This window comes from Panthera leo, chromosome C2 (genome assembly GCF_018350215.1).
Source record: "Panthera leo isolate Ple1 chromosome C2, P.leo_Ple1_pat1.1, whole genome shotgun sequence".
NCBI classification, from domain to species: domain Eukaryota; kingdom Metazoa; phylum Chordata; class Mammalia; order Carnivora; family Felidae; genus Panthera; species Panthera leo.
The window spans coordinates 82,842,982-82,856,799 of NC_056687.1; the positions used below are offsets into that span (position 1 = coordinate 82,842,982).

Consider the following 13,818-nt stretch of genomic DNA (forward strand, 5'->3'; position numbering starts at 1 on the left):
GGCGCCCCCACGTGACCGGCGCAGAGGGAGGAGCTACGCCCGGCGCCGCGGAGCACAGAAGATTTGCCCCGCCTGGTCATGTGACAGTCACTGCCCGCCCCCGTGTCCCCTCCCGAACTTTGGAACTTCCAGACTGACCCCCATCTGCGTCTCCGTTCCGCGGTTCTTTAGTTCATTCATACTTAGAGCATTTATTGAGTGCATACTAAGTACGAGGCGAAGTGCTGGTCAGGGGCTGAGAGTAGCGAAATTCATTAAAGACTCAGTCCTGCCTAAATAAATCATGATACAAATAGGAAAATAAAAATTATGCAACCTTTGAAGATAAGGTGATTGAAATACCTATTAAACTGAATGTTAGGCCAGAAAGATTGAAACATTCCAAGAAATTAGTATGAGATTTGCCTCCCAAAGATCAGCCACTCCCAGGGAGGGACAAAAGTCAATCATGGAAAGTTCAGAATAATGACGAAAGAAGTAATCCCAAAACCCCTTCCCTGCAGCCAAAAGACTTGGCACCAGGAGGAACCGTCCTAGAGCCAAATACACGTACTCAGATGGCCTGGGTTTTAATCCAAACTCTGCTGCTTCCTGGCCATGTACCTACTACCCACCTACTTAATAACTGTTATAAAAATGGGAAGATTTGAAACCAGGCAGTCTGGCTCAAATCTAAGCTTTTAACCACGCTGCTTTCTTTACCAATGACAACATCCACTCACTCTATTGGATTGTGAAGATTAAAGGAGTTAATTCATGTGAAAGGGCTTCAGTGCCTATGTACCTAGCAAAGACACACTTGCTCTCACTCACCCATGTGTGATCTGTGGGTGTAGGTGTGTGTATATGTACACATGTAATCTCAGAAGGTAAGAAAACATTTTCTCTGTACCAAGGATAGAGTGGTGGTTCAATATATATGGCCTATCTGATATCAATCTTCACAATTTCCTATAAAACAGATTGTATTATTCTTCCCATTGTATATGAGGAACTGAAGCTCCAAAGCAGCAAAGTAGACAGACACATGGCAGAGGAACTATAGTGAGAGTGAATATATAGATCTAGTGTTCTCTGACTCGATCATGTATGACCCCTTCCTCTACTCTTCTCATTTCTCTTCCTCCCTAAGCCAACTAATAAATAAAATTCAATTACTACCTACATGCCAATCTGTTTCTAACTCAGAAACCTCTCTCTCGAACTCCAGTTAGAATAAAAGACATCTCCACCTAATCATCCCACAGGTATCTCAAATTGTGTATGCCCAGATAGGAACTTATCATCTCTCCTTATGCAACAGAGTCCTCCACCTCAACCCCATAAATGTTGGTGCCTGTGTGTTTTTGTTAAGATTTTTTTTTAAGTTTACTGTTTTTAATTTTTTTTAATGTTTATTTATTTTTGAGAGAAAGAGAGAGTGAAAGCGGGGGAGGGGCAGAGAGAGAGGGAGACACAGAATCTGAAGCAGGCTCCAGGCTCTGAGCTATCAGCACAAAGCCTGACACAGGGCTCAAACCCACGAACGGCGAGATCATGATCTGAGCCAAAGTCGGATGCTTAACCAAGACACCCAGGCGTCCCAACTTTATTTTTGAGAGAAAGAGACAAAGAGCATGGGGGGGTGGGGGGGACAGAGGATCCAAAGCAGGCTCTGTGATGACAGCAGAGAGCCCGATGCAGGGCTCAAACTCACAAACCATGAGATCATGACCTGAGCTGAAGTTGGAAGCTTAACTGACTGAGCCACCCAAGTGCCCCTGTGTTCTTTACCCATGAATAGCACCCAAGCTGAAAATCTGGGATTAATACTCCATTGCTTCCCATCCACATACTACCTGTAATCAGACACCAGGTCCTCTTGGTATTTGGATCAAATTCAAGTCCTATTGACTATCTTTAAAAAAATCTTTCTCCTGCCCTTCCCCATTTCTAATGCCCTAGTTCAGGCATTTATTTCCTTTGCCTGGTCTCCCAGCCTTCATGGTGAGCTTTCTCACCCAGATAACTGATGATGTCACTTCCCTGCTCTCTTTCAGTGGTCTCTATTGAGAGATACTGTCAACTTCTTAACACAACAAAGCTCTTCCAAACCCGATCTGAGCTTGGGTCTCTTTACTGTATCTCCTACCACACTTTTCCTGGCCCTGTACACTTAACCAAAGCAAACTATCCATGGTTTCTGAAAATAAATAGCTTTTCCGCCTTCCTCCTTTCCCTACTCCCTTAGTTATATTCTACCTTCTTTTTTTCTGGACAAACTCCTCTTCCTCTAGGTCCCATTTACTGCAAAATTCTCCCCTGACTTATCTAGGCATTAAGGCTCCATATTAACGATCCCAGGGTAGCTTCTTCACACTCCAGTATGGTATTGGTAACAATATATCACCTTTGTTTTCTCTTCCATTAAATAAGCTTTTTGAGGATAGGGTTTGGCTTTTTTCCCTCATGTTTGTATCCCCACAAACTAAAATAATGTCCAATGCAGAATAAAAGGCTCCATTGATATTTGTTGCTGAATGAATGACTGAAAGCGAAAGGTTAAGAGTCATTATGAAAATTCTACCCTAAAGCACAATCACTGATTTGCCAAAGAATTATTCTTTTATTTAGAGTGTTTTGCAGTTTACAAATCATTTTTTAAGTAGACTCCACACCCAACATGGGGTTCAGACTCACAACCCTGAGGTAAAGAGTTGCATGCTCCACTGAGCCAGCCAGGCACCCCTAAAAATCACTTTCTAATTTATCTTTATATCACCACCATTGCATATCAGAGAAAGCAATTACCATATTCCCATTTTACAGATAACAGAGGCTCATCAGACATGCTGATTTGCCCAGTACTACAGAAAATTCCATTAAAGGAGTATGACAGGTAGGTCTACTGACTCCCAGGTCCAGTACTTTAACTTTTAATACAGGTTTTATACAGGCTGCCAAATAAGAACAGAAAGAAGATAATAGAGACACTAATCCAAAGTTGCTAGTCTCCAGCTACTCAAAACCTTGGACTACGATAGTGTCCACAAGTTTCCAAGGCTACAGAGACAGATTTGGAGTCAAACAAATTTAGATTCCCATCCTGGCTCCACCACTTACTATGTGATCTTGGATAAATTGGGTGAATCTCTTTCCAAACTTTATATCCCTCACCAAAACACGGAGATAATGCCTACCCCTTAGAGCTGTTGTGAGGTATCTGAGGTATACAGAACAATTATTCTTTCAACATTTATAGACCTATTAAGTGCCAGGCACTGCTTGTAAACTAAACCTACAGAAAGTGTTGGTTAGCTAGCTATGATTATCTGGCAGGGCCATATGTTCTTCTGCACTGCATCCATAGGGGTCCGAGCCCCAATTGGCAGCATAGCTATATTCATACCAACCCCACAAAGATCAAAAGTGATTACATCCCAGGAAGGAGGCCACTCCTTTATCCCATTGCTACACTAAGGGAAAAGTCAGGGTCAAGCTTTCTTACATCCAGTTTCTGCAAAGATAGCCCAGTAGATGTGAACATGACTAAACCTCTCCAATAGAAGCCTTCCAAGAGGCACAGAGGATCACAGGAGATAAAAATGTCCCTGGCTGTTCAGTCACAGACATGTAGCTCTTTGTCTGTGCCTGGGAGCTCTACACCTCAAGGTCACCAGACAGGAGACAGACGGTTGCTCAGATCAAGGCTCATGTAGCCTCTCTGGAGGGCATCACTTCAGAAGATCAAGTCGTACTTCTGGCAGGCATGCCCCTAGAGGATGAGGCTACCCTAGATCAGTGTGGACTGAAGGCTCTGACCACCCTGGAAGTAGCTGGCCACATGCTTGGAGGTAAAGTCCATGGTTTCCTGGCCCATGTTGGGAAAGTAAGAGAGCAGACTTCCAAAGTGGTCAAACAGGAGAAAAAGAAGACAAGCCGAGCCAAGCAGTGGATGCAGTACAACCAGAGCTTAGTCAATGTTGTGCCCCCCTTTGGCAAGAAGGGCCCAATGCCAACTCTTAAATCCATTGTAATCCTGGCTTTCCCCAATAAAGCCACATAGTCCAGTCAAAAAAGAAAAAATGTGTATATACATATACATACATATATATACACATCCCTTTCATTTAGCAGCAGAGAAGTTAGAAAGTAAGGCCGACTCTGCTGCTTCTTAGAACAGGGATTCTTCACCCAAAGTCAGTGAATGATGGGCTTGAGGTGGATGTGCATTGGCAGGGTGGGAGTGGGGGTGGGGATGGGATACACAGCCCCTCAGAAAGTTATTTGTAACAGTTTGTATCAAAATATTATTTGTAACAGTATTAAAATGTATTAAATGTATTAAATTTTGGTATTAAAATCTTCCTAGAAGGACAATCCATTGCACTTATCAGCTTCTTAGGGGTCCATGCCCCTAAAGATGAATCACTATTTAGGATGATTAAGAAAGAGGGGAAAAAGGCATGGAGTTTAATTTGTTCCATTCAGGGCAGCTTCCCTGCTAGCCTCGGCTCAGAGTTGCTATAAACAATGCCTTTTCACATCCACTCCCCACCCCAGTCTGGCCTCTGGCCACAACACCCCAGAAAACAGACATAGAGGGACCTCAGGGATAAAGGTCTTTATTCAACAAAGTTATCTCACTCAGTAACAAAATAACAGGAGGTACCAATTCCCCCAAAGGTCTAGAGCAGTGCACACGCCTGACAACAGGAAGCATGGCCCGCTGGCCTATCAATAGCAGCTCAGAGTCCCTGGTAGCTACTTAGAGGTCATAGTTGGGGTTCTTCCGAAGGATAACAAAACCTTCCAGAATGGGGGTGACAGGAAGAAATTCCTCAGTGGCCAATTCTGCCCGCTCCCCGTGGGCCAACAATACTGGGGTTGTGTGTGTCTGGAACCCTGTGATAGTCTTAGGCTTGCCAGCCTGGCCCACCACATCCACTGCCTGTAGGGTGAGAAAATTGAAATGGGGGTGTAGCAGATGGGGGTGTGCAGATGGGAGTGCAGTAACAACCCAGTGCCCATACCAGTTTCAGAGAAACAGGTACGTGTGCGTTCCCCAAGTTCTAGACCCCTCCCGTCTGTTCAACCCCTCACCTGGCCCACACGGACAGACACCGGCAGTGGCCGCAGCTCCTCATCGAATGTAACCAGCATTCGGGGCTGCATGGCAGCCACCAGCCCATACAATACATAATGTGATTTGCCTAGGATGACTGAGGGAAGAACACGGGACAAACAGTTAGAGGCATCAAGGCAGGCCTGGCCTGAACCCTGGGACTCCACTCCAGCCCTGACTCTCTAATCCCTCAGTCGTTCAGCTGAACCAACACTCCTCCCCTCATATACCCCTACTACAAACCAGAGATGCCCCCACCTTACTCTACCACAGCCTTCAGACTTGATCATCAATTTCCCCCAGTCACTTTGGAGCAGAAACTGGGATCAGCTCTTCATCCTCGAAAACAATCTCTCTGAGCCAGATCAAAACTGTGGGAGATGAGCTCCATAAGGCCCATCACAGGCCCAAAGAACATTGGGACCCAGAATGGTACAGAGCTAATTTGGAGTCTTGCTCCTAAATTATAAGGTGGCTCTGGTAAGGGTGGAGACAGGGTCATGTGCCACTGTATGAGACTCTTGACAGGAACTCACTGTTACGGACATCCAGGAAAGAGACAAGCACAGTAAGCAGCCCCGCCACTGCCACTTGACTCATAAGCTGCCGGTCACTGTGGTAGGGACAGAGGGTGAGTGTGCCCTTCCCTAAATGTGTCAGGCCCTGGGGGAAAAAAAAACAACAACAACAGAGAGAGAAGTGAAGATCACAACCGAGGAGACATCACCTAACCTGGCCATATAGAAAGACCCCAACTCATTCATACACTCCCTCCTGGCTGAACTCAAAGTCCCCTGATGTCATTCACTACATGTCCCCCTTCCATCACCACGGATACCTCCCTTGGCACACTTTAAGGAAAACAGTTCTATTCCTTACCTGTGCCAAGCGCACCATAAAGAGGTTGTTGGGGTCCTTGGCATGATACTGGGCTAACTGGCGCAGCATTGCAGCCAGACGGGCATTATTGGTACCTGGAAACGTTAACCATTACAGAGTTGAAAAATGGGCCTCAAACATTCCCTCAAGCTACTTCTTTTTCTGACCTTTTTCTGATACTCACCACTGCCCACCATGCCCATGGCAAAAATGGAGTTGTAGGAAACTTCTGGGTCAGCATCATGGGAGAATTTGCTTAGGGTATCCAGGATGTTGAGTCGTGGATTTGAAACAGAGATTAGAGCCAGTGCTAAAGGCACAGCCCGTCGGAGTGTTGGCTCCCCATATCTCAGCTGGTGATAAAAGAGAGTAACAAGAGCATCACAGAAAGCAGTACAAACTCAGTTACAGGAAGAGACTTGATAGGTAATAGAGGCCTTTATCAAATATTACAGAAAGGGCATAGCAAAAAGACTATTTCTCAACCAGGAGAAAGGAGAAAACCCATCAGGAAAGTCTCCTCTGGGGAACTCCAAGCACCAAAACCAGTAGATATTCCAATCTCCTCCATGTGATACTTACCAGGTGGCCGAAGGTTCGTAATGCCATCTCTGCTCCAATCTCCTCCCCCATAGCAATAAGGGCAATCCCCAGCACAGCCACTCCCTGCAATTGAAGAGGCACCAGAATCCAGTAAGCTCAGGGAACAAAAAGCTCACCCTTGACTCAAGTCCCATGTAAGAAAAAAAAACTGTCCTGTGGGGGCACACCCTGACCCTTATGTATAGAACCCTGCTTAATGCCTGTCTCAATACACAGCACCACCCACAGGGTCTGTAGAACAAACCCAAACCCAGCTCCTCTGCACAGGTATCTTTTCTCAGAGCCTGACTCAGAGAGCGCCCGGTTGCGCACAGAACCTGATGTGCTCCCATGTCGGCAGGGGCTTCCTTCTTGTCCTTGTCCTTCTTTTCCTTCTTGTCCTTGTCTTCCTCTTTTTCCTTGGAGTCAAAGTGTTCACTACAAATGTGGAGCAGCTGCTGCACCTTCAGTACATTCCCAGAGCCTGCAGCATGGTGGTAAGGGTGAGAAAGAGTAGATAGGAGAAGGCACCAAAGAAAAGTTTATTCCAGTAATAGAAGTTAAGAATCCAAAAGCAAACCAGAGAAAGAGGGCGCCTGGGTGGCTCAGTCAGTTAAGCGTCTGACTCTTGATTTGGGCTCATGTCGTGATCTTACGGTTGTGACTGAGCGCTACATGGGGATCAGTGCTAACAGCATGGAGCTTGCCTGGAATTCTCCCTCTCCCTCTCTCTCTGCTGCTCCCCTATGCACATGCGCATATTCCCTCTCTCTCAGGATAAATAAACTTAAAAATAAACAAATAAATAAATAAAGGACTACTGAGAAAGGAAAAAAAGTCTGAAAAAAGGTCCAAGAGAGAAGTAAGGAGTCACTGGAGAGGCACAAAGACACAGACCTGCATAGGCACACACATCCACTAATGTGTTGGCAAAACTGCGGAATGGCTCTGACACAACCTCCAGCGCGGCCAGGATTGCCTCGATGGCCTCACCCTTCCCTACAGGACAAATTCAAGGAGTCAAGAGGACACTTCCTTCCATCCAGCACAGCTTAACACATAAGACCTCTGCTGTATCCAGTTACTGTCAGCCTTTGCCCAGAGAGATATCCCCTCACCCAAGTGGTTGAGGCCCAGTCCAAGAGGAAGCCAACGGGCATAGGTGTCCTTGAGCTCAGTCTCTGATTTCTCCATGATGGTCTGAAGGATAGTGGAAGTAACATCTCCATTGCAGGATCCCACTGCTATCATTCCACAGGCTAGAGCTGTCACACCTGCCACCTAGAAATAGGAGAATCAGTATTATATACACAAGTTATTAAAGTAGCTGTATACCTACCTCGATTCAAGATAGCCAATTCCTTCAGGCCACTGTAACCACACTAGGTAGTGATCCCTTTCTGATGGCATGTCAAAATAACAAGAGCAACCATTCACTGAATGTTTATGATTTATCAGCCATGTCAACTGCTCTGTACGCTATTAACATTTAATTCTCATAACCCCATGAAACAAGTCCTACTACTGTTATTCTTTCATTGATGAAGAAAATGTAACCTAAAGAGATTCGGTAACATGTCCAAGATCACACTGCTTGTAAGCAGAGGCGGCAAGATTTGAACTGAGGTCTTTCTGACTAAAGCTATGCTTTTAGCCACCATATTAAATTTATCTATTACTAATACGACTCTCCACAACTAAGAAAACTTAAGGTTGGCCAATGACTAAAACAATGAATGAGAATCAGCCACCCCAAGCTGGATTAAGCTACTCCCCACTCTAGCCGAGTACTTCCTCATGGACCTCAAGGGCTGGAACTCAATACCAAAATGTTACCTCTTTAACCTCAACACCACCTGGGTGGAACCACCAGTTCCAAGAGATTTCATTGAAGTGACATATATCACCGCCATAAACACGTGTGTGCGTGCACACTCACACACACACACACACACACACACACACACACACACACACAGTTTTCATTACTTATCACAGAGTGGTAGGACACAGAGCACCTTCCCTACCTCCCCTAAAAGTCCAACAGCCTCTCCTCACCTCCATACTAGACTTGGAATCTCCCATCACAGGGAGCAGCAGTGTTAGCACATCTTCACGATTGGAGCCAGCGTAAGCCAAGCCTAGCCTGCAAAAGCAAGGGAAAGGCAGTCCCCGACACACAACCAAGGATAGGACAAAGAAGGAACAAAAAGAGGACTGGTCATTTATTCATCATTTCAACAGTCACCAAGAGCCAAATACTCAACAGATATGGTGGTAGTCTTGGCAAAACAAAGATGAAAAGGACCCAGTTCCTGTCTTCACAAAGCTTACAGGCTAAGTACTACCAGAAGAAGCAAGAAGCCTTACCCAAAAATGGAACCAAGTCTCATAGTGTTGCTGTTGTGGAGAACATAGTCTGAGAGCAGTGCTAGTGCGGGGTCACATTCATTCCGGACTCCAGAGTTCACAATGCCACAGGCCAGAAGGGCTCCTGACTGCAAAATGCAAATAGATTCTTCACTCAGGCTACTGTACCTTCCTCACCACAAAGGATACAACATGGACTTCATTGTAGCTTCCACCTTAACTGGAGTTGAAAACAGAGAGATCTTACCAGTGAAAGGGAGGCCTTGAGGCCCTAGAACATGGTAGGAGAATGTCCCCATTATCAGGCTATGCCCAGACCAACCTTGATGTAGTCCTCAGAGGAGTACAAGTACTTGTCAATCTGCGTGAGGCCACCATCCACATCCCACAGCAGAATCATGCCAAGGGACGCAGCTGCACTCAACATTCCTACACCAAGGAAAAATCTATCAATCTCAAAATGATCCTACCCTAAGAAAATTGTTACAAAGAGCTCTCTAAAAAACTGCGCTGGGGACCCATCACATTAACACATGAAACTAGAAGGACAAAAGAGGCGACCAAAGCAAAACAAAGATAAAGTAGGCATAAAGTTATACCATGGTCTTTGTTCTTGTAAAGCCATTTGTTGCCATCATCAGTCAGCAGCTTGTCCTGACCAAAGGCTGCATTCACAAAGCCATTCACAAAAGAAGAGGCCAGGTTCATGCGGGCAGAGTCCACTTGAGAGCCACTGCCCCCAAATCCTGCACAGGAGGGAAATGAAAGGAAAGGCAGAAAGGTTTAGAGTAGCACAATAAAGGAACACAGCATGGTGGCTGGTCTCTGGCTCTGAACTGGCCCCTTAGAATCCTCTGTCTATGCCCCCAACAGTGACCTGGAGAAAAGGTTATATAGGAACTCTTAGCTCTAAGGGATAAATACACTGGACCAAGCCACTACTCCAAATACGAGGTTCATAATTAAGAATCCTCCAGTCCTGGGGTGCCTGGGTGACTCAGCTAACCAGTTAAGCATCTGACTCTTGGTTTCGGCTCAAGTCATGATTTCACAGTTCATGAGTTTGAGCCCCACATCAGGCTCTGTGCTGATAGCATGGAGCCTGCTTGGGATTCTGTCTCCCTCTCTCTCTGCCCCTCCCTTGCTTGCTCTTTCTGTAAGAAAGAAAAAAAAAAAAGAAAAGAAAAGAAAAAAGAAAGAAGCATTTAAAAATAATAATAATTCTCCAGTCCTCACACACATGGAGATGGCTACTCACTGTTGTTCTCTAGATGGGTTTTATAGATGTCATCAGGCACCTTGGGCTCCATAATATCCAGCTGAAGAGAAGTCAGAGGGTCACAACTGTTCCCCCACTCCTCCCCCAGCTGTCCCCTTCTGCTTTCCCACTGAATAGCAATTCTAACCAATGAGAATCTAGTTACAGTTATAGCCAGGGAGGTGAAATGACGAGTAGAACCACAACCAAAAAAAAAGCCTTGATGGAAAAGGGCAAAGGGTCTCACCTCCCGAGCTAATGCCAAGAAGTTGCTGTTGAGCTGCACATTGGACATGATCTCTGTCAGGTCCTCATACTCCTCCACGTCTTCACTAAGCTCCAGAAACACCCCATGACGGCCAAGCATGAATGCCATCTGCTTTTGTACTACCCTGTGGGAGAGAGCCATCATATCAGCTCAGCCCTAGTCCACTAAGGGGACTGAAAAGCCCCTCCAGCCTTAACCAGAAACTACAAGTCCCAGCTCTTCATACAAATGCCCCATCCATGAGCTCATGTCTTCCTTTGCCAACTTCCTCTCTACGTACACATCCTTGCAGGAGGTGAAGATATCTTCTACCAGCTCCATGTCATTGAGCATCAATGCCAATCTCAGAGCTTCAGGAAAGCGACTGAACTTTCGGAACACACCCAAAGCACAGCGCAGTAGTGCAGAATTCTCAGGCTCGGGCACATAATTCACACAGCTACAGAGATAGAAATAACAAAGGAGTCAGGAAGTTCAGGAACATTCATTTACCCCATTTAATTCACTTATCCAAAATAAATACTAAATGCCTACTGTATACCAGGCATTATGCTACATGCTAGACTACTAAAGAGACATAAGTCTCTGTCCTCAAGAAGCTCACAGACATCAACAAATCAACAGCAGCCCGATGCTAAAGATGCTCTGAGAGAACAGAGAAATCACAACTGAGAGAGAAATACTGGGGAGGGTAGGCCTACTACCCATCCCTACCATGTTCACTTACCTGGTAAGATAGAGGCAGACCTTGGCATATGCATTCTCATCAATGTCCTTCTCCAGCATGTCTACCTGCTCAATTTCCATGAGCAGGTCACAGGCCTCGTGCTCTGCGTTGTGGGCCATGTTGTAGGGGACGATCTCCTTCACCAGGGTCAGCAGTGGCTCCCGTTGTGTCTTTTCCGCATCATCTAGTTCCTGCCACTCCTTAGCCACTTCCCCTGCGAGATGCCTATGGATAGGCCCAGACCATTAAGGGGGCACAACTTCACAGGAAGCATTTCTATGGCTCAAGGAATTCAGTATTTGGGAAACGCAATACACACGTACTCCAAGACAGAACTCAGAACTGTGTCTCAAAACCCTTTTAGATTCTCAAGAAAGAAAGGTCTTACCTCACATACTCATGACCCCATGATGCCAATTCCTCTTGGGAGCCCACCAGCCGATACTTGAGACACTCACGTTCCCCACTCATGGTCATAGCCAGAACAGAGATGATGTCAGCAGCAAAACGCTACAAAGAAACCAGTGCTTTAAAGGCAAGTCCAGGGTGAGGGTAGTGGGACATTATGGAGTCAAGGCTAAGGTCACTATCTCTCCAATTAAGTTGTAACTCTTCACCAATCTCTGTATTAGAAATTTACATACTTTATATCTAAGCTAAGACTCAAGATAAGCCTAAGGTTAGTGTTGCTATCTCCCTTTTAAACCAACATGGCTGAAGAATGATAACAAGGAGAGAATGGAAAAAGATGGAGGCTCTAAAGTTTATTCTAGCTGCAATAATGAACTATTATTAAAAGGTTTTAAGAAGAAAAGATTTTCACAATCTAGAAAGACCACTGTGGCTGCTATACGAAAGACAAACTGTATAAGTCACGAACAAAAGGAAGGCAGCCAGTTAGACGGCTGCAGTTGTCTAGGTGAGAACTGAAGATTTCCTGGATTAGGGTTGTACCCTTAGAGAAGTGACTCAACGAGGGGTTTATTTTAGAAATAAAACAAGTGAATGTACATGGGATATGAAGGAAACAGAAAGATCAAAGTTAAATATAAGTTAAAAATAGATCATGAGGGGTGCCTCTCAGTCAGTAGAGCATGTGACTCTTGATCTCAGAGTTGTGAGTTTGAGACCCACCCTGGGCACAGAGAGTACTCTAAAGAAAAAAAACAGATCATGGAAAAGAAATCCCAAGATCCACCATAAATGACAGAAAACACTGTATTCTGAGAAGGCAATCCTCCTGTCAGCTTTTATCCCAGTAAAAAACATACTGGCATGATCAACTGTGTTAACTAGCTCAGATCTCAGGTCCCTTAGGCTTCCTGTGACTCACCATGAGCCCCATGGTCTAGATGAAAAGGAATTCCTAAGCTAGACCCCCACCGGTTTCTGAAACCGTTTTACCTTATTCTCCCCAGGGGGCATGTTCTCATAGATTTCCTTCAGTTTGCCATAGTGTGGACGCAGAAATTTGAGAGGCTTGGGCACTGAAGTCATGGAAGTTGTAGAAGATCGGATTTGCCTCCGCAGTTCCTCGAGGGCTGGTCGGTACAGAGATGTGTCCTTCTCCTGCTCAGGAGATGTTAGGGCTCAGACAAAAAGAAGCCACATCTCTCAAGTCAAACACAGGTGTTTACCAACTCCCCTAGGAAAGTGACTGTCTTATTCATCTGTGATTCCCCAACTCCCTGCTCACTGCCTGGTACAAAAACAAATGATCCCAGTTGAGAGTTTGTAGTAAGCTACACAATCTTTCAAATATCCTTTGTAATTCTCCTCTCTCACAACATCACCATAACGCTAACCCTAAACAGTCCATCTTTCCCTATACCTCACATAGAAATTGTTGCCCCAAAATGGAATGAAGCAACATGCAGCAAAGATCCAAATATGTACCCACTCGTGTCAACATCATGACTCACCCCCAGTCGTTCCACGAGCATCTCCAGTTCATCCTGAAGTTGTTTGTCCTCCTCAGACTGAAGGGTTGGGGGAAGAAGTTCATCAAGAGAAGGAATCCCAAACACATCCTCCTCCCATTCACCCTGGGGCAGGTAGAGAGTGAACCTGCCTCCTTAGGAGGGACCAGGTGGACACGAAAAGAGAGGAGGAATGGCACTCTGGCTGGAAGGCAGGAAAGAAGGCAACCTGGCTTCTGGGCCAGGCTGCGTGAATGTAGTACTAAAAAATAGGGGTGACATGACCTCCCCGGGCCCACCTCACAAGTCGGTGGTGAGTACTGGTGACGTCGGCGAAGGCGACACAGCGCGGAATGGAGGATGAGGGGCAGAGAGGCTGAGCGCCAGGAGTCCCGAGGGTCGCCCCATCCGCCCTCTCCCAGACGCTGCGGGGCCGTTGGGAGTCGGGCCCAAGGCCTGCGGAGCCGCCGTGACTCAGCCCCGCGGCCTCCTCCGCCTGCTCCCAGGGCTGCGCCTCACCAGCTCCTGCTCTTTGTCCTTGTCGCCAGCATCCCGCCGCTCCTTGCCGCCCGGCTTCTCGTCCGCGATGCCCGGTGCCGTCGCCGGAGGCTGCTGAGGCTGCAGCGGAGCCTTATCCCGGCCACCCTCCTCCATCTCCACAGCCACTACCGGCCTGCTGCGCGCGCACCGCTCGCACCCCCCCGTTTCCCA

The 13,818-nt window shown here is 46.3% G+C and overlaps 1 protein-coding gene and 1 pseudogene across 1 annotated transcript; one reads left to right on the top strand and one right to left on the bottom strand.

Moving 5' to 3' along the window:
- The first annotated feature begins 3,610 nt into the window (after window positions 1-3,610).
- On the top strand, window positions 3,611-4,045 carry LOC122229295 (annotated as a pseudogene).
- A 543-nt stretch (window positions 4,046-4,588) lies between these two features.
- PSMD2 (proteasome 26S subunit ubiquitin receptor, non-ATPase 2) lies at window positions 4,589-13,818 on the bottom strand. The gene is made up of 21 exons (XM_042955867.1): window positions 13,627-13,818; window positions 13,111-13,167; window positions 12,593-12,757; window positions 11,577-11,698; window positions 11,189-11,413; window positions 10,742-10,900; window positions 10,441-10,585; window positions 10,194-10,254; window positions 9,535-9,681; window positions 9,258-9,364; window positions 8,936-9,063; window positions 8,624-8,711; window positions 7,684-7,846; window positions 7,463-7,564; window positions 6,904-7,049; window positions 6,566-6,649; window positions 6,168-6,336; window positions 5,984-6,078; window positions 5,641-5,767; window positions 5,083-5,201; window positions 4,589-4,930 (listed from the first exon to the last, which is right to left on the bottom strand). The coding sequence occupies exons 1-21, from the start codon at window positions 13,759-13,761 to the stop codon at window positions 4,748-4,750; spliced, it is 2,727 nt and encodes a 908-aa protein (XP_042811801.1). The 5' UTR covers window positions 13,762-13,818; the 3' UTR covers window positions 4,589-4,747.

What these genes read in the sequence shown, in the direction of transcription:
- PSMD2 (XM_042955867.1), bottom strand. Translation starts at nt 13,761, where the DNA reads ATGGAGGAGGGTGGCCGGGATAAGGCTCCGCTGCAGCCTCAGCAGCCT. An exon ending in CCTCTGAGGACTACATCAAG is followed by an intron (nt 9,064 to 9,257) that starts GTTGGTCTGGGC and finishes TGCATTTTGCAG; the next exon opens with TCAGGAGCCCTTCTGGCCTG. An exon ending in GGATGTGTGTGCCTATGCAG is followed by an intron (nt 7,050 to 7,462) that starts GTCTGTGTCTTT and finishes ACCATGCTGCAG; the next exon opens with GCTCTGGGAATGTACTGAAG.